At 37.1% G+C, this 21,587-nt stretch overlaps 1 protein-coding gene across 1 annotated transcript in view; it reads left to right on the top strand.

The window, feature by feature from the left end:
- The window catches only part of exoc4 (exocyst complex component 4), a 197,312-nt gene that overhangs the window by 151,786 nt on the left and 23,939 nt on the right, over positions 1–21,587 (top strand). The window contains exons 12-14 of the mRNA XM_056455755.1: positions 7,811–7,947; positions 10,719–10,874; positions 15,090–15,268. Of these exons, the coding sequence (XP_056311730.1) occupies positions 7,811–7,947; positions 10,719–10,874; positions 15,090–15,268 (472 nt within the window). The remainder of the gene's footprint in view (positions 1–7,810; positions 7,948–10,718; positions 10,875–15,089; positions 15,269–21,587) is intronic.

The raw sequence follows: 21,587 nt of genomic DNA, 5'->3' as shown, positions 1-21,587 counted from the left end.
ATATATATATATATATATATATATATATATATATATATATATATATATATATATATATATATACATATACACATATATATACATACATACATACATACATTTTTTTATTTATTTTTTTATTGCGAAGAGACAATCACAACAGCTGTTAGACATTTTTACAGAAAATTCTTTAAATTAAATTCACTAATCAGGAAAAGAAAACTAGGAACAATTACTCAATTCCTCATTATAATAACAGTGCAATTTATGCCTTTATATGACCTTCCATTCATACAAAAAATGAATGCACAAATAGAGAAATGCACTGCAAATAGTACAGACCACTATGGAAATGTGTCGGGGGACCCCAAAAATGTTATAGATTGTTTATTAGATTTTATGGAGATGCATTCCCACTGCGGAATCATCCCATCTAACATTATACATTTTTTTCCAAATAGAGATATTATCTGGTCATGTGGTGAAATTGGATTCATATCTCAATATATATCGCAAAATAAAAAAAAATATTGCAATAATATTTTGCATGCAGCCCTAGTTTTGTTTGTTTGTGTGTGTGTGATTGAATTAACCCTTTAAACTTGGCATTACACACACACTCTGCATCTGTCCAGACAGTTGCGCAGTGGTTGTGTTGCGGTTGAATGGCAGGGTCAAGTTGGCACGTGTGTGTGTGTCTGTGGGTCTCAGCGGTGTTCGCTCACACTGACAGTGATGAATGAACCGTCGCACTGCTGCCCTTCTCATGCATTACACTGCTTTACCCTGGAGAGGCGCGTGTGTTTGCATGTCTTTTCACACCTCTAGGACCACAACAAATTGCTTCGCAGAATTAATTTACTATGCATTCTGCCAGCATCATGTTTGCTTTTATGCACAGTGTATATGAATGTTTGTGAGTCACTCGTGTGTGTGTGTGCGTGTGCGTGTGCGTGTGCGTGCGCGCTGTGGTGTAATTGAAGTGGCGGAACGGTTCGGGTTAAATGCTCTGAACTCTGTGCTATGGGGTCAGAGCTGGATTAATGGAGAAAACCTATGGGCCGTGAACCTCCTCTATACACACACAGGCTCATCTCAACATCTGTCTGCCTGTTTGTCGTCCGTTCTGATTGGCATTCAGAGTTTTCGTGGTCAAGGAATATCAGGAAATATTAAAGGGGTTTTCCAAGCTGAGAGACGTTTTGATATTTTTATTAGTCAGAAAGTCTCTGGTGGAGCCCATTACAATTAAAGTCTGCATACAAGATGCTTGGTGATATTTTCTAGTTGCATATAATGTCATACACGTTCAATTCATCAAGAGTTTACATTTGGAATGATAATTATGATTGTACAGATTTTTTTTAATGACAAAATACTCAATTAAAAGTCAATGCCAGTTTGTAGCCAGACACTTTCCTTATTTAATTGAAAGTAGACAAAAACTGCTTTTCACATTGATTGATTATATCAAGAGCCAGTAGAAATGTTCTGATTAAATGTACTCTGATGTACAAACTGTGAAAAAGCAGCTTGTTTAACCTTAATTTGCTCACTTCTTGAGCTTTAGTAAAACACAATTAAAATGACTTGAATATGGTGATGAAAACAGTTACAATCAGAACCAGTTTTGTTCTTCTGATTTTCCTCACTGTCAAGTTGTGCTCAAAAATTGCATACTATTATGAACAGCAGGTGTTGAAGATGGCACATAAATAATAGGAGATAGCACACACCCCTTAAAGGGCACCTACTGTATGATAAAAATCAACTTTTGTAAGCTGTTTTGACAGAACTTTGTGTTGGTATAGTGCGTCCACTGTCATATTGGAGTGATATAAACCCAAAAAGTCTCTTTTAAAATTTCCTGACGTTGAAATATGACCCAAATTGCAGTGATTTTGAGGCCCACTGCAACGTGACGTAGGAGTGCAGTTTTGAATTGATTGACAGGCACCATGTTTCCACAGAAATGGGTTTTTGCAAATAAACTGGGATTAGAATATTTGGTCCAACTCTCTGTGATTTAATAAGTTTATATGTTTAAAACATTTTTAAAACAGAGCATGTTTTTAGTAAAGACAGTAAGTAAAATTGCTATCTAATTCTTAACCGCTATAATCACCACGGTTGCATGGTGTCAGTAAACGCTAATATGTCAGTGTATTGCATTTGTGTGAGACTCATCATTTCAGAAAGGCTTGAATGAACTCCACCACAAATACATGAATTAAACTTACTTGGTATTTTTGACTAATGAGCTGTGTTTCAGCTTCATCTGAGTCTGTCTCTGTCACTGACTGCTGTTTATCTGACACGGTGGGCGGGGAGAAGCAGCTCATTTGCATTTAAAGCCACAGGCTATAAAAACAGCTTCAATGTAATTAGACACTAAAATGGGCAGATTTTGGAGGATATAATAAATAATCTGATGGGTGTTTTGAGCTGAAAATTTACAGACACATTTTGGACATGCTAAAAGCTTATCTTACACCGTGTAAAACGGGTAAAATAGGTACCCTTTAAACAAATATTTTGAGTGCATGCCCCTTGGACAATGTTTGAGGACAATAAGATGTTCCACTAATCAATTATAAATTTACTTTTGTGCCTGAAGCAATTCGGTTACATAATAAATGTAGTTAATCAATGGATTATTATTATTATTATTTAATTTTTTATTACTGTATTAGTTTTTTCTTTTCTTTTTTTTTTTTCTTTAGTTTTTGTTTGTGTGTTTGATGTTAAGTCTTGGTGTTTATTGTGTTTAGTGTGTTAAGTGTGTCATTCTTGTCATATGTGAAGCACCACCATGTCAGAAAAAATTGCCCTAAGGGGATTAATAAAGCTTTAAACTTAAACTAAACTAATTTCATATTAAATAATTTTTTAAAACATAAAAATTATTTTATTACTTAAAGTTATGAAGTTTCACTGAATTTAAAAGGAATATTTAAAAGGATTTAACTTTTTAACTTTAATAAAACATTCAAAATGTATAAAAACTATTATCTTTATTATTATTTTTCATTTTATTTTGATATATCAGCTAGAATTTACAGCTAGAATCATTAGAATTAGCTTTTAACAAATTACAGGTTATACTTACTGTATATCATTATACATTTTACATATTTTTTATTATTTTAATCACCATCATGCCCATAAATAAGTCTCATTTGTGTTCAGGTAGATCTGAGCAAAAATCACTCACTCATCAAGCTTTTTTTTTTTTGGAAAAGCTATCTGCGAGCGATTTCCACAATTGGCAGCCATTACAGAAAGCTCTGCCATTTCTGCAGCGACTCTCACACTTCTACTCTGTGTTCTCTGCGACTCTTCTGTGTATGGCGTATTTGTGTGTGTATATCCACACTCAGGCCTCCGAGAGTCCCAAAGCATGTGCGTTATGTTCTCTCAGCTCCACTGTGTGTTGCGAGTCCCAACGCACGCTGAGCATTCATTATTATGACTCTCTTCATTTATACTGCGCTAAACCTTCAGCCATTAGCAAACAGTCCCTCCAGCCACTCGGCTCATTTAAAAAAAACTCCGTATAAAGAAGCAGGACTGTAATCAAGTCTGCCGCAGTTGGACGTTCTCCAGGAAGAATTCAAAGGTGCCCCTGTAGTGTAAGAATGGGTCAGATTTCCGGCAACACTTCCTAAATCTCCCTTGGCACAGTGTGGCATTTAAGTAGAAAGGAAGGATTTTAGCTAGCGATGAGACAAGAGAAGCTCTGCCGGTTTGATTTTTTTTTTTTTCCTCTAAAGCTCTCGCCGTCTGTCTGTCGGTTTCGCTCGCGAGGCTTCTATCCATCCTTCAACTCTATTTTCCTCTCCTTCTCTCGCTCTCTCTGGAGCTTGATTACTTTTTAATGATTTCTGGGGCTAAGACGAATGAGTGTGTTAAATGAGGAGAATTAGACATGTGCCGCAGAGCGCTGGGGCATTTGTTACTTGAATAATGGAGCTTAGAGACTTTGTTTACTGGGAAATATTGAGCTTCACAAATGAGCAGGGGCGATAGAGAAGAGAAAGAGGCTGAATATCTCAGATTCCTGTATGAAATTTCTTTGGTCATTCTCTGTAGTTTTAATTAGGGTTTATCGAAAATGCATGATCTATTCTGTATTATGTTGGCGATGTAAAATGGAATCACATCATAAACATTGACTACGATTTGAATGCACTTTTTCATCTGGATATCGACTTTCCTAAAGGCCACGGCAGTTTCACAATCACTCCTTGTGTCACGGCGGCCATGACTTGTGTGTATGAGACCGCTAAGACTTATTTAGTCATTTAAAGCCCATTAGCGCAGTCGTTTTGGGGCTGATCAATTTATTTTCTCTAATCAGTTATTTTGAACTGTCTCGTTTATGAATTGGTTGGATGTATGAATGCATTCTGTACATTCACATGTGCGTTGTATGCATTTTAAAGGAATAATGTAATTTACTTGTATTTAAGTCTAATGTATTTATCTGTATATGACCTTTAAAATGTTTCATTTCATATAAACTATATTTAATACGAATATCAGAATTATAAAAGATCTTTTAAATACTGGGAAACCATGCATTGACACTACAAAAAAAATGTTAAAGGTTTAGTATGTAAAGAGGGCCAATAGGTGTAAAAATACCATTTTATTCATCTAAACATACAGTTGATGTCAGAATTAATAGCCCCCCAACCTAAAACCTAGTTAAGCCTTTAAATGTCACTTTAAGCTGAAAAGAAGTCTCTTGAAAAATATCTAATAAAATATTATTCACTGTCATCATGGCAAAGATAAAATAAATCAGTTATTAGAGATGAGTTATTAAAACTATGTTTAGAAATGTGCTGAAAAAAATCTTCTTTCCATTAAACAGAAATTGTGGAAAAAAATAAACAGGGGGGCTAATAATTCAGGGGGGATAATAATTCTCTACACCTACTTATGTACAGTATGTGGCCTTCACCTATTTGTGAACCACAGCATGAATCATTTATCTCTTTTTTTCATCTGGGAGTGAAGATTTGTGCTAGTGAAATGAATGTATTTTGTCTGAAAGGTTTTCAAAGTAATATTTATGTTGTGTTGATGTTGTTTTGTAAGAAATATGTAGATTTTTGAGCAGTTGTAAGTTATGTAGTCAAAGGAATGCAATTAAATTCTATTCACTCCAATGCAGTTAATAGAGGTTGTCAGATGATATGGTCATATAAAAATTCAAATATATAAATTCAGATAAAATGTCTCAACAATATTGATGAATCTGGTTGTTGTTGTTGTTTCGGTCTAACTTATGTGTAAATTTACATTTTTTGGTACTTTAATGAATGCTGTTTAAAAATAGTCCCATGTTTAGTCCCTTTATTCGTCAGGGGTCACCACAGCGAAACGAACCACCAATTTATCCAACATATGTTTTACACAGCGGATGCCCTTCCAGCTGCAACCCAGTATTGGGAAACATTTTTTATATATACAGTTGAAGTCAGAATTATTAGCGCTCCTTTGAATTTTTATTTTTTTTCAATATTTCCCAAATGATGTTTAACAGAGCAAGGAAATTTTTACAGTATGTCTGATAATATTTTTTCTTCTGGAGAAAGTCTTATTTGTTTTATTTCGGCTAGAATAAAAACAGTTTTCAATTTTTTATGAACCATTTTAAGGTCAAAATTATTAGCCCCTTTAAGCAAAATTCTTTTGGACTGTGTACAGAACAAACCATCGTTATACAATAACTTGCCTAATTGGAGGTACTGGTTTTTATATTTATGTAGAAAATATACATTTTTGTAATATTTTAATCCTTTAATTTTTTTTCATTTGTAAAGATATTTGCGTATTGCTGTACATCTTGCATGAATTAAACAATGTGTAAGCGAGGCACACAACTGACATGCTCTGCGCTGGACTTTATACCTGCTTTCGGCTGTTTTAGTTCCTCAAAATAGCAACACGCCAACAATGCGCCTTAACACACCTCTTTTCTAGACCGAAACACCCATGAATCCAGAAAGTGGCGCAAATGGATTTGCAATTTAAACAACGTGGCTGAAAACGGGGAAATTAAGGTTACGTTGGTCTAAAAAAAACAACACGTAGAAACGCGTCTTGTGTCTTGTTGCGCCGGGTGTATGATAGGGACCCTTATGTTTTATTCTTTAAATATTTCATTTAATTATAGTCATTTTAATAATTTAATAATTAGGCATTCAAATCAGAAAGTGAATACATTTATCCTAAACAAATAAATAATAATAATGATAAATGTAAACAAAAAAGTGCAAGGTAGAAAGAACTAGAAAAAGTAACCGCACCCATGAAAATACTATAGTTTTTTTTTACCAAACTGACACTGACAGCTCCAATAGAGATGTACTGTAAAAAAAAATGCAGGGTTCCACACAATTTCTTCATGGTGTCTTAACCCAAATCGATTAAGTTCATTGTTTTTAGAAATTTAAGTGGAACAAACAAAACTAAATTAAGTTAAAAAACTAAGTTGTCCCCCAAAAAACAAATAAGTAATTTGAACAAGCAGCAAAAAAAGATTTTTGAGAGTAGAGAGGCTGCACAATCAGCTAAAATGTGTCTAAATTGGCTTTCATGTATGGGCGATATATATTGCATCACCATAAAATATTGAGGTCATGTTCATGTTGTGTACTAAGTCAATATATTGATTATTGTGACAGACGTAGTTGGTGAATATATTCAGTATACTGTACTAAAACAGTTTCCCACACAACCTGCCAATCTTTTCCAGGCTCTTGCTCACACATAATCAGACAAACTATGGCATTGATGGACTTGTTTCAGAGTGATCAGGGGCACAGCTTTGAAGGCTAGCGTTCCCCCGCCGAGTGGTTTCTCCCCCACCCCCTGTTGGTTTCCTCGTGCTGTTTGACTGCTAGAGAGCTGGACGGGGCAGGCCAGTGCCATGCATCATTACCCCGCTCTCCGCCCCTGGGGCTCAGGCAGGGGGCACAAGCAGCAGGCATTGATATGTGTTTTAGCAGATTGTACGACAAATGTGCAGCAATGCGCTAATAAGAATAAAAACACTCAGGGCCCTCACCGCTGCCCCCTGCAGGGCAGAGTAGCCCACGATTTGGTCGGATTGAGTTCAATTAACAGTCTGTTTGTGCCAATGCCACAAGGAAGCCATCATTTGGTGCACTAGGCATCACCATTGCCAATGATGCGCTAATGTTCGCTGTCACATTCAGTCAGTCACTGCCGGCATTAGAAACCCAGCCAAATGTTGGTGCCTATGCTAATACTCATGGCTCTTTTGTTTTGGCCCTTCACAGTGTTTAAAACGTGGCTCCGTTTCCGGGCTTCTGTTCTGTTTGATGCTAGTATCATCATTAGCTTTAATGACAGGGCAGAATCATTATATTTTAGAGAGGGTTGAGGAAGTGGTAAAGCCTGAAGACTGACTCTACGTAGATAACAAGTGAAGGTTTGACGTTTCCATACACTGATGATCATATGTTTCGCTCTCTGAGACAGTCCGGCTCTGACAGGTGAATGGAGGGATCGGTCAAGTTTGTTTTTCGGCCTATTTGACATGTTTGCCCAAAAGCGAGCAATTGAGCAGATAGACTGCAGCATTCTGTAGTCTATCATGGTCTTTTATAGAGGGCAACTGTACCGGTCAACCTTAAACTCAACCCTGACCTCAGACCAGAACCTCCCCCGCACCTTAACAACAGCGACATTTAGAGTCTCTGAAGCAATCGTCTGATTCATCGAAACGAATAGAGGTGATGGCCTGACTGCAGAGTGTATCATCTTGAGTGTCTGTGTATGTCTGTGTTTTCAGAGCACTGTGGTTGTGGAGAAGTCTATTCAGGATCTAATGAGTCTGATGCAGGATCTCAGTGCTTATTCCAACCAGTTTCTGGAGATGGTCTGCGACAAGCTCAAGGAGTACAAGGAGATCTGTAACACTGCATACAGGTAATATTAGTGTGTGATGCGCAAAATCTTATTTTATCTGTGTGGATGTTGTCCTTCCTTCCTTCCTTCCTTCCTTAGCTTTCTCACCAGTGACATGCAGTCTATAAAAAGGCTCTGGGTCATTGCGTGTAAAGATTTTGGACATCTTTTTAGACATTTTTAATGCTTCCAAAAGGTTTGCTGCATTGATAAAAAACCTTCAGTATGCTGCAATTTACTTTCTATGTGCGATTTGATTGGACAGGAATCGCAAGACTGATTTTTCTACCTTAGCCAATCACCATAGACAAGAAAGAAATAAAGTAGTGGCTGCAGGTTGATGGAAATTAGGAAGTAAAAGTACTGATACAGCACTATAAATGTACTCAAGGAAAAGTAAAAGTACATATTTTTAAAATTACATTGTAATTTACAATACCCAAGAAAAACTACTCAATTACTGTAATTTGAGTATTTGTAATTTGTTACTTTACACCACTGGTCATGACAATCCAATTCATGAATGCTGGATGTTTGTATGACGGTCCAGAGAGTCAAGTTACTCATTTAGACTCAAAGATGGAAAGATTTTCTAAATGCTAATACATCCAACATTAATAAATTACTTGATGTAAAAGCTTTTATAATTTCTCAGCAGACATCATTCTGGTCCTCCGGGAATTTTTTTAAAATCATTGATTGGTTGCATGCGCGCACATATGTGTAAGTCAGCAAGGGTTCTGGACTGAGCTCAGTCATGGGTAGAAAGTGCAGAGACAGCCGTTTCCTTGCACAATAATCGCATGCTACCAATCTGTCTCTCTCTTTGTCTCCTTCTCTGTCTTTCTTTTGTTCTCTCTGTCTTTCTCATCCATAAGTTGAGTGAAATGCACTGCATTACCTTCTACATGATCATTTCAATCAATCTACACATCGCAGACAATAACAGTTCATTCATCCGCGCTCTTGTCAGCCTCTCTGTATCATCAGGACTCTTCTGAGGAACTGTGTTCAGCTGTCATCCAGTGAACACTTTTAATGGCCTGCTTATGCAATAGCGAAGACGTTTATCTGAAATTGTGGTTCATTTTCATATTTTAGCACTCTTTGAGACATGAAGTGAAATGGAGCTCGCTCAAGCCCTCAGCCAATCACAGACTTTGTCACAATTTGACAATTTGAGCTTCTTAGGCAATTTTAGCACACTTTATGCATTAGCAAATCATTATAATGTAAAATTATTATAGAATATTATAGAATATAAAAAGAATTAAAGAATTATAGAATATAAAATCATATATATAATGTGTGAATAGTTTCATAATATTATTAGCTAACGCAGTGTATCTTATGATTTGAGGAAGATTGCATGATGTCAGGCAAATGTTTAGCACATTTATTTTAAACACGCACACATTTTTTTGCACGAGCAATTAATTTTTATACATTTATTTATTTAGTTAGTAAGAAAAACAAGTAGTAAAAAAAAATAGGTGCACTGTAAAAAAAAAATGCAATCGATTAAGTTACAATTGTTACAATGTTCATTTTTGTTCTTTGTACGGTTCGCTTTCACATGGCAAAGTTTCTAAATAAACTCTCCTCACATTGAGTTTCAGGGTTTATTTTTCAGAGTCCCATGATTCTGCTCAGCTGTGAGGTTGTTATTTTAATTAATGATGATGAGCAATAAGACATTATAAGCGAATAGCTGCACTTTAGTTTTGACACCCACAGAAATCGTCACCAAATATAAATCAGAAAAGTAAGACTTTGTCATACTGTACTGTATATAGCCTCATTTCAGTTGTCAAGTTTTGTAAAAGATCTATTGAATCAATCTATTAAAAAACATTGGCTAGAATCATACATTATTGGTTAAATTATAGAGAGAACTAACGGATGAACCGCTTTTTTGGGTGTCAGTGAAGAAATGAACAAAACAATAAGCCTAATACAAATATTTTAAGATTAAAATGTAGAAAAGTTTTCAAATGGTAATTTCGGTCAATTTTCCTAACGGATAAACAGCACTCTGTATTATTTCAGCATGCTTTTACTTTCCTATTCGACATGAAACGCAGATTTGAAATGATGATGAGGAATGACATCCCGCTGAATATACAGTTGAAATCAGAATTATTAGCCCCCCTTTGAATTTTTTTTCTTTTATAAATATTTCCCAAATGATGTTTAACAGAGCAATGAAATTTTCACAGTACGTCTGATAATATTTTTTCTTCTGGAGAAAGTCTATTTGTTTTATTTCGGCTAGAATAAAAGCAGTTTTTAATTTTTAAAAAACATTTTAAGGTCAATATTATTAGCCTCTTTACGCTACATATTTTTTGCGATATTCTACAGTAACTTGCCTAATTACCCTAACTTATTCAGGTGATCTCAGACCGATTGATTTGACATGGATCCAAGCGCGATTTCTGAATACACATTTGCCAAACAAACTGAGGAAACAACACAGGCTCCGAAACAAATGTCTTGGTGTGAAAGCACCCTTAGTTGTTTTTGCAAATTTAAGTGGATTGAACATTAAACGATTAAGTTGTCCCAAAAAAATTCAATAATTGTGTAGATTCAGCTCATTTCAAATAAGTCGTTTGAAAAACCATGTGGTATACAGATAAAAACAAATGGTTTTTATTTTTAGAGAATAAATGATTGATAATAAAATGAAGATTGATAATAAAATGTCTCATGCCAGTGTATAGTTCATATTTTAACCCCACAGAACTGTAGTGCTCATACGGACAATTTATTTCCATTCACACACACAGGCATATCGTACAAATTGAGGAGAAGCTAACCATCAGTGCGTCCTGGGCTAAAGATGAAGACATTAGTCGCTTGCTCCAGTCTCTGCCCAACTGGGCCAGCATGACCCAACCAAAACAGCTACGACAGAAGAGAGAAGAGGAGGAGGATTTCACACGGTGAGAGCGCATTCTAACATAGACATACATACTGCAAATACGCACTGTCCCCAATGTGAGCTCACCACACAGATTCATCACAGAGCACACAGCATGTACAAACACACTCCTGCAACTCCTATCAACTCGTATTCAAGCAGGTTAGTGTACAATGTGAGATGCAGTGGGGACATGTGCTGTCAAATGTCCAAATGATGGGGTTTTTATGAGTATGCTAGGGTTATATGTAATTGTTTTTCCTGGCCTAAACTGGTGCACTTGTGACTGACACTAGACAAAAATACTATGAAAGTCAATGGCAACACACTTCTGCACACCTTCCTTTGTGTTCAACAGAAGAAAGAAACTCAAGCAGGTTTGGAATAAGTAGGGTATGAGTAAATGATGGAGTAGTTTCGTTTTTAGGTGAACTATCCCTTTTAAAGGCACACCAGACTTCAGCTAACCTGGTAGTGCGCCTGTCACCCATGCTGGAGATGCTGGTGTGAATCCTGCTCAAATTCGCATTGTTGACTGACAATAGATGCTGTAGGCTAATCCAAAAACGCATACAAGCTTTAGAAAGCAAAAGCAAAAGTTGAATCCTGGACATTTTAGGATATTTAGAAACCTGTGTCGGATGAATTTTTAAGACCCAAAACGGTGTGTGGGTCTGCAATACACGTGAGACTATCTGTGGCAGTGCTGACAGGAACGACGCAGATTGAAATGGGTAAATGAGAGAAGATTTTCCACTACTTAATCGATCGTGGATGTTTAGTTATATTAGGTGTACAAAAAAAAGTGTAAATGATGTTTATATTGGTAAAAAAAAAAAAATGTGTCACTAAATATACTTGGGCGCCCATTAATATACCTGGGTGGCCCGCGCAAGTAAAGTCTATGTATGGGAAGCACTACAAAACATTACCTGTCTAAAGGAAATTCCTCCAGCGGGCAAAAGTAACTCCAATTCTCATTCAGGATTTAAAAATATTAGATTTTTTTACCGTGTACATGCGCAAACGGCAGATCTGCATGAACAGGGGTTTGTTGTACAAATCTACATTTGCTAACACACTACTTATCAGAATAATAGGAATTATCGGCCTGTCAAATTTTTATTTGATGAACATTTTTTTGTCTTATGCCTTACCCAGAATATAAAAATACATATAAATACATTGTGATCATTTACTTCAATCATTATTACTGGAATGTGAAGAGACTTTCAACCAGCACAACAAAAAATGGTTTTGAAGACAATTACCTACTGCATCTTTAACCCCTAAAACTACTACACTCTAATCATGGCCAAGTATGCCATTATACACCAGTTAGTTTTTCACTAAACCTGGCCATTAGTTTAACAGTCAGAAAAGAAACCAAGGGCATGGAACAAAGCAGCAAACTGAAGGCAAGTATAAATGAGGGATAAAATATATCTGCAACTTTAGTTTAAAAGAGTACAAAAACTGTTTTATTGATCATAAGAAGCAAGGAAGAAAAAGTTCAGACCTTGGACAAGGATGAATCATTCTAGTCACACTATCAGATGAATTATACTTGGAAAAGTCTATGCAAAAAATGAAGTGTACCCAGATCTGTAGGCCTCTATGTCTTAGTATTGAAACTGATGGTTCTTTAGTTTGCCAGCTGGCAATGCATTTTGGTATTCTATTTGTGTGCTGACTTACAGAGGGTGAAATCCGGCCCTTATAGCCTTAGCAGACATCTTTGAACAAGAACAAATTCAACTGCAGGCAATCACACTATCTGCCGAAACATTCCAGCATCCCAAACACACGCAATTCTGTTTTCAATTCACTCGTTCGCTTTACTTCCCTCACTTTCTCTCTTCTCCTCTCAAGTGCACACTCGAATTAAAGAAGACACAAGTATGAGGAAAACTGTGATTGGACTAGAGGGAGGGGAGGGGGGGGGGGGTCCTACGTTTTTATCAAAATTGCCCTCAAAGTGTTCTCCCGTCAGTTTGGATGTGCCGTGGCCTGCAATTGTACAATAAATAAATGAACTGGTTATGTTCGGACAGAAAAAAAATCCAATCTAGCCGACCTGTTGAAGCTAAACGCGGACGGCGAGCGGGAAGCTTTTATCATATAAATGACCCTGACAGTTTCATCAGCTAAAGAGGGATTACGCCACATGTATGGCAATCCTATACAGAGTGATAAAAGCTTGTTAAAAAGTCTTCCGTTCAATAGGCGCCGCGTTTTATCTTAAAGAATTTCACAGCGCTCAGAAATGAGCCGCGAGGATATTCTTTTCTCCCACATTAATCACAGACCTGTAGAGAAGGAGGTCAAAGAAAATACTGACTTTATAGATTTGTTTTTGCATCATTCGTCTGAATGTGCCTGTAAAACTGAGCACCAGCTGCTGCTGTGGTTATGAGATTGAGAGGAAGGGAAAGCCTTTTTAAAGTGCACATTAGCACCGGTGTGGGCATCTGGCCCAGTGCTGAGAGTGTGCCAAGTGGGGTGCCCAAAACACCAAGATACTGTCATCACATCTTCCTGCCTGGGCGAGCAACATCTATTTTGCCCTTTTAAAAGTCTGCTGGCCCCTTCTCTTTTTTAAGATGTCCCCTATTCATTTTCACTCATGTCCATATGCAGTTTCAGTTAGTTAGATAGTCTTTATTCATATCCTGGAGGCAGTTTGATTGCAACGTACAAGCACACATAATACACAAAACACATTACAAATCTACCCTAAGTTTAAAAACTTTACAGCTGAGGGGATAAATGAAAGTTTGAACCAATTTGTTTTACTCAGGGTGTCCGCGGGGTCTTAAAAAGTATTAAAAGTTGATAAATTAATGTAAAGAAATTTAAGGCCATTAAAAAGTCTTAAATGCTATTTTGCAAGGTATTACATTTTATATCATTCTTGATTATGCAATGTATGCTACAGTTTGCCTGAATTAAATCTGCGGATATCAAGATGCTGTGTAGTTTATGAAATTAATACTATCCTGCTAGATTTGACATCATGCTGCTTTGTTTACTGCAGCAACACCATTATCCTGCAGTTTTATTGGCGCCAACCTGCTGAATTAGCTCTCTGATTCCTGTATATACTGTACTCTGTTGCTAATAGGAGTTCTGTACCAAATACCAGAAGGGAGAAAGTAAAACTTGTGGTGCATGTAATGTAATGTAATGTAATGTGTATTTATATAGTACAATTATTGTGTATGGCCATACACCCAAAGCGCTTCACAATCATGAGGGGGGGTCTCTCCACACCACCACCAGTGTGCCGCATCCACTTGGATGATGTGATGGGAGCCACAGGACAACGGACAACGGCGCCAGTTATACTGCACACCAGCTATAGGTGGAGTGAAGAGTCAGTGATACAGCCAATTTGGTTAATGGGGATGATTGGGAGGCCATGATGGTTAAGGGCCGATGAAGGGACTTTGGCCAGGACATCGGGGTTACAGCCCTACTCTTTGCGAGAAGTGCCATGGGATTTTTAATGACCACAGAGAGTCATGACCTCGGTTTAACGTCTCATCCGAAAGACGGCGCCCACTGACAGTATAGTGTCCCCTTCACTTTACTGGGGCATTAGGACTCACACAGACCACAGGTTGAGCACCCCCTGCTGGCCTCTCTAACACCACTTCCAACAGCAACCTTGTTTTCCCATGTGGTCCCCCATCCAGGTACTGACAAGGCTCAGCCCTGCTTAGCTTCAGTGAGTAACCGGTCTTGGGCAGCAGGGTGACATGGCTGTGGCTCATCTGACAGAATACTCTGAGCTTTAACCAAAACTATCAATGTCTATGGTTTAAGTGTCAATTTTAGTGTCAATCATAGTGACATGATTTTGAGACAATTATAGTTTGTATTAATAGTTAATCAAGTTGTAATATTAATATAATAAATATATATTCATATTAATCCAGTTTTAATTATTTGGTTGTGTTTTGGTTAGTGTTACAATGTAGTGTGTTATGTAATAGTTATTTATTTTGTGTATGCTTTTTTAATATCTGTCTATTTATTATGATTTTTATTTTACTTTTTATGTCAGTTTTATTCATTGTACTTTTAATTGAAACTATAAATAAAAACTAGCTCTGTTTAAATAAAATAGGTTTTAATAAAAAATAAATAAGTAGACACACACCAAAGCATGCAATTATTCCAGATTTTTTTTAATTGTGGAAATGTTCATTACTTTTCATTTGGTCTCTCGCAGGGCGGCATTTGCCAAGGAGTCTGAGGTTTTGACTGGAAATCTGGGGGATAAGTTGATTCCCCAAAATGAGATTCTGAGGGATGTCAGTGATCTGAAGGCTCTTGCAAACCTGCAGGAGAGCATGGAGTGGCTCGCTACCCGTCTCAGGAGCTTCTTCAGCGCTCTGCCACACAGCTCCAGTGAGTCTGTGTATTTATGTGTTCGTGCTGTTGTGAAAGTGTGTCATCTTGTATTGTGATTCAAAATGTTTTCATTCAATAATTGTTGTCCATCATAAACTATATTATCATAAAAGGCATGAGTGATGATTTGGAAAATTAACATGATTTAACTACTTTTGGACCTAGAACTGAATTTTATCAGAACTGATCAAATATAGCTCAGAATGTTTTCTTTGTAAACCATTTCTAAATTATTCTTACACACAAACACTGTCAAAATGACTTCATTATATTGACAATATTCAGCTTTGCTCTCAGACTTGAGAGAAACTTCAGCACTGGCTGTTTGACGTCACCACAGCCACATCTCTAAAACTTCACACAATACCTTCAGAATTACCTCCACTTCGTTCTCCAAAATCTGTAAATATGCTATTTTAAAACTATTGTTATTTCTGTTTTTTTTTTTTTTGGGGGGGGGGGGGGGGGTTTAGAGACAGCTTCAGAGCGACTGGCGTCCGGAGCAGATAAAAATTCAATAAGAGCGCAGTGGAGGACGTGGTGTAATTACCATTAGTTCTGTGCAGAAGCCGTAATGGAGTGTTTTATCATGGTGGGACAGCTTCAGCATTGTTCATTATTTAGTGTTTGCTGAGCTGATGGGACCGTCGCCGACGGAAGCCCTTATCTCTGTAACCCCCCCTTAAATTGGATTTTATATTATGGAGCCAGTCAGGTATGAACAAGTCATTTTCTCCTGTCTTGTCTTGCAGACTAATACACGTTTGCCAGTGTAATGTGGGGGAGATTAAACAGTGTCTCACCACCAGAGACTGAGCTTTGAAGTGGATAGAGTGAAGGGAGTTCCTAGACAGAGAGAGAAAGAGCTCTTTTGCCCTTGTCTTTGTAAAACCCAGGCCCACCGTGGTCAGCAAGAGACATCCTTCATGCACCTGTGGCCACCATGATGTGCTAGACTGAACGTCTGCTGCTTTGTCGGATGAACAGTGAGAGTTTGTCCTTGTCTGAGTTAGTTTAATCCGTGGCGCAGCTCAGTCTTCATCCCTTTAGCCGCTGCTAAAACAAACACTCAGACATCTGCGATAAGATGCATGTGATAATCTCCATCTTCACTGTCATGGTGTTGAATCTTAATGTTATCTAAATTTGATTAGATCATGCTTTTCAGTCTAGGACGTGTTGTTCGGGTAGAAATCAATGTGCGTTGATTGGTCAAACTCAAGATTGAGAGTTTGTGTCTCTACACCCATCTGGGATCTTTTTAATAACATATAATCCTCCTGAAATGTTTTTGCGGCCGGAGCCTGTTGTCCTCAGGACAGCAGTGTTTTTATTCTGTATGTTCTCCTGTGTGCATCCGTTTCAATTATTTTCCCTGAATTATATTAGTGTTTATCACCCTCGCAGCATTTACAGTTTATTGCGTTAAAAGTTACAGATGGAAATAAGGTGATCTTCAGTATACAGTATTCTGATTAAAAAGCTATGGTTTATAACGATGCTTTCAGAACTATTTTGTTAAAGCAAAAAGTCTTTGTTAAAGGGTTATAAGCTATAAGCAATTTAGAGTGCACAATTAAAACACTTTTCTGTCAGCAGTCATCAGTAGATGCCTTATGTTTGGATTAGAGTGAAAAAGTTTCAGCCCCTACTTAAAACTAAAAGTTTCCATTCACTTTGTTGACATGCTCTGTGTCACTAGTTAAAATTGCTTATATCACTGGATTTGACCATTCTCTAAACATTTTGGATAATCTAAGTTCATAAGTCAGCAAAATACTGTATATAACACCGTTCTAGAAGTTTTTTTTTTGATAGTTTAATGGAGTGTTTCTCAACCACGTTGCTGGATGACCACCAGCTCTGCACATTTTCTTGTCTCCTTAACCAAACACACCTGATTTAGATCATCAGCTCATTAGCAGAGACTGAAAAGCCTGTAATGGGTGTGACAGACAAAGGAGACATCCAAAACATGCAGTGTTGGTGGTTCTGCAGGGATGTGTTTGAGAAACACTGGTTTAATGAAAACTTCTCGCATATTGTTTGTTTAAAGTTAAGTTAATTAAGCAAATGTATGGATTTTTCGTCTAGGTTTTTTAATGAGTATCCTAAATTTGTGGATGGAACCACTAAAGTCAAATTCAAACTCTCACTAACATCGCTCTTCTCTTCTTTTTTCAATATTAAATAAAATATGGGTCAGTCCTTTCAATTATATCAGCAGGAGTAGAAAGCACCAGCAGGGATAGTATAAGGAGAAAGAGACAGACCATTTGTTGGGAGTTGAATGGGAAAAACTGCACTCCTTACTTTGCCAGATAATAGTATCCTTGTTATTGAATAAAAATATGTATATATTTATGAAAAAGACATTTGATATATATATATTAACATTATAAATAAAGAGATATACAAGATGTACATCATAAGAATCAAATTTTATAATCTTGTTTTTCCAAACTTTTGAATGCATGCATGTCATCTTGACAAACTGTGGCTGCATCTGAAAACTGGAAAATGCTGCCTTCAAAGGATGCACTCCAAGGTAGGAAGGCATCAAGGCATACTTAAATCCTAATCGAGCTTCACTTCCTGTCTTCTGAGATATCTTCATCTGATCGATTTTTGAAGGCAGCATAGATGTATCCTTCTTTGCCTTTGATATCCCACAATCCTGTGGGTTACGTTTCTAACAGTTGAGCTAAAAAAAAAATAAAGATGGCATCTGAAAGCTCTGCTTGGCTGTCATTTTGCATGTAAATGCATATTTTGGACCAATTTTTTTCACTTTTGATAGCGTTTCAAGCGAGAAATGATTATTGCAGTAAACAAATTTAGTTTAGTTATTACAAAAGCTCTCTCTACTTTGTCATACATGATTATATCGTTATGCTTTCTCAGAACAGTCTGTCTGAAATCAGTTTTACAATGTGCCTTTGGGCCTCCTGATGAAAAAGAGAATTAGCCAAAGGAAAGTGAGTGAGTGAGCCAGGCAACAAGTCAACCGTCTAAGCTTTCAGAGGTTTCAACCATTCTTATAAACAGGAGCTGTGCTCTCATAAGTATTTAACAGCTACCCAAAATGTTCTCTCATAACTCTAAAAAGCTGCCTAGTGAACTAGTTTTCCTTAAAAGAGCACTACTTTGACCAAATGTTAAGTTTGGTCTCAGGACTAGTTCTATATCCACTGGGCAAGACCTCTCCCCACCTAGGCTTGCAAGACCTAAAACCTCCAAACCATTGTCGAAACAGCTCCCTTTTCTTTTCACAATCTTCTAAGTCTGTCTTTCTGCAGCTCTCAAGAGATTTAGCCCTCTCATATTGCTGAACCAACCAGCTTTGAGCGTTTATAGCCTTTACTCCCAAAGAAAGAGTGAGTCTTGGGTCAAGCTATCTGGAGTTTTTTTAAAGTACCTTTATCGCCAACAGTAAAGGTCTGCTTTCCATCTATTAGCATAATGTGTGTAGATACACACAGACATGCCTTAATTTCTGGAACAGTAGACACCTACTCATTTTTTTTCAGTTCTCCTCCCTCCTCTCAAGTCCTGTCCTGAAGGCTTAGCCGCCAAGCGCTGACGCAGTAAGGTCAAAGGTCACCAGCAGACTGAGCTCAGCTCTCCCCATGCAGATGTCACCGCTGTTACTGCAGCCGAATAATTAACGCTCTCAGCCAATCACATGCATCATTCATGAGGCTTCTGTCTCTCATTTTATCTCTCTCCATCTCCCTCTCCCTCCGCTGCCGCAGAGGTCAGATATCTTGTTTATTAGAGCGCCGTGTTTAACAGCCGGTGGGAGGTGATGCAGTTTTTCAACAGCACTTTTTTGGGACCGTGCTTAAACTTCACCCTGACAGCCAGTGGGATGTGGCCGTCGAGAAGGGTATCAGCGAATGATTGATCTCCACTTTCTCTGTCTTTATGCGTGCCACCCTCTCACAGATGGCATTGAACAGACGCTTAGGCGAGATAGGATTTGAAAATAATTGGATGAGCTCGTTGTACACACACGGCACACGTCTACGCAAGAACGCAGCCTTCAATAAAAGAAATTTAAGCACATATAAGTAAAAGAAAGAGATGATTTGAATTGGCGGCCCCATGTGGAACGCCCTTGATCACACCCTCGCGGCAGGACGAGCTCAGAGGCGATGGACAGCAGGCCCGATCTCAATCTCACACCCTCAATGGGGGTCTGGGGCAGGGGGTCCTGGCACACATAGACGTCGAACAGAGCAGCCATGCTTAGCCGCTCATCGACAGTTGGAATGTGTATACACGAGCACACTTGTGTTAACAAACACACAAGTTGACAACCAGCTCTACACATGGATGGAAATCACACTAACTGCGTAATTCAAATGCGCAGGTTAATTGGCGTGCAGCATTGGCTTCCATTTGGATTTGCAGTACATTGTGGATGTCTGGATCATGCTGTTCATGAAAGGCTCCATTCCAAATTCACTAAAATGATGAGCTGGCTTGAATAAACAGTGGCTCTTTTTTTGATTGCACCCAACTGGTAAATGTGTTATTTTGGCTGGGCATGCAAAAGCAGGTAATGATTAAAAGCACTCTGAAATTATCTCTTTGAAGCTTTTGTTTAAAACTATTAATGAATATAATAAATACTGTGACGGATATAATTTATAAGTAATATATTAATGTAACGCTAATGTATATGGTAATATTTTCATAAACATTAATTATATTTTGTGTGTGTTTGTGTGTGTGCACACGTTGAAATATTTCTTACGTGATGTTTAACATAACAAGGACATTTAAACTGTGTTTCTATTATACAATGGGAAAAATAAGTATTGAACACTTCATCATTTTACTCAGAAAACATATTTCTAAAGGTGCCGTTGACTTGAAAGTAATTTATGCAAAGTAAACTAATTTAATTAGTTTACAAATTAAGTTATGCGTAACAAATTAAAATGCCGCAGGGAATAAGTATTGAACACATGAAGAAAGGGAGGTGTAGAAAGGCAGTGAAAGCCCAGACAGCAGCTGAAATCTTTTAGTAGTTATTAAGCAATCCTCTGCCCTTCATCATTGCACATTAATGTTAGCTGCTTCAGTCCAACATTTACATTATCAGGATGATGAAGATGAAACCAGAGTGGACATTTCAGCAAGATAGTGATCCAAAACGCAGCCAAGGAAATTCTCAAATGCTTTCAGAGAAAGAAAATCAAGCTGTAGAATGGCCAGGCCAATCACATGACTTGAATTCAATAGAAAAATACAAAATAAAGATCAGATTTGATAGACAAGACTCACTGAACCATCAAAATTGTAATGCTCTGTTAAAGTCTGTGAACAAAAATCACATGTGAGCAATGCATGTAACTTCATTCTCCATATGAGAGGCATCTTTAAGCTGCCATCACCAAAAAAAGCATTTTGTCTAAAGTATTTAATGCGTTTCAGTAGTTCAGTACTTTCTACTTGTGTCGTTCCTTTATTATTAGACTTAATTAATTTTTTATTTAGTTTTGTTTTATTTTTATGTTTGTATTGTTTGGGTTTTTACCAAAAACTGGTTCAATTCCATGTCAACAGCTCCTTTAGAAATATTATTCCCAGGAAAAAACATGATGTGTTCAATACTTATTTTCCCCGCTGTATATTTTTTGCCTGTTACATTTTTTCTTCTTCTCTTTTTTTTTTTTTTTTCTTGATTGGCCTCAAAACAAACCAATGTTGTCTAACGACTTACCTAATTAACTGCACTTGTCTAGTTAACCTAATTAACTTAGTTAAGCCTATAATTGCACTTTAGGCTGAATACAAGTTTCTGGCAAAATAACTAATAAAGTATTATGTTCTGTCATCACGACAAAGACAAAGGAAATTAGTTATTGGAAATTAGTTATAAAACAAACATAATACAAAACCCTCAATTAAACAGCACTTCGAAAATGTTAGAAAAATAATTAATTTCATAATAGCAATTAGAATATAGCTAATATATAATTATGTGGGCTTAATTATAATCAAGGTTTATACAGCATGTACATTAATACAAATTTAAAATGATTTACTCAATTATATACAAAAAAAGAACAGCATGATGTTAGAATATTTAATCAATTCCGTGCGTGTTCAATAAAAAAGGTCAGGAGAGGTTTTTCTTCAATGTCAGAAATATTAGTAATTTATTGCATGCAAATGAATAATTCGATTCACAGAATTCTGTTATCCTCAATGCAATGCAAGAGTTACATATAGGAGGTGCGCAACAACTTTCATTTCCGGACTTCAACTTATATAGGCAGCTGATATTGACAGGTGGAGTTTA

The sequence above is a fragment of the Danio aesculapii genome, chromosome 4 (genome assembly GCF_903798145.1).
Source record: "Danio aesculapii chromosome 4, fDanAes4.1, whole genome shotgun sequence".
In the NCBI taxonomy this organism is placed as follows: domain Eukaryota; kingdom Metazoa; phylum Chordata; class Actinopteri; order Cypriniformes; family Danionidae; genus Danio; species Danio aesculapii.
This window is presented reverse-complemented; position numbering and strand designations above follow the sequence as displayed.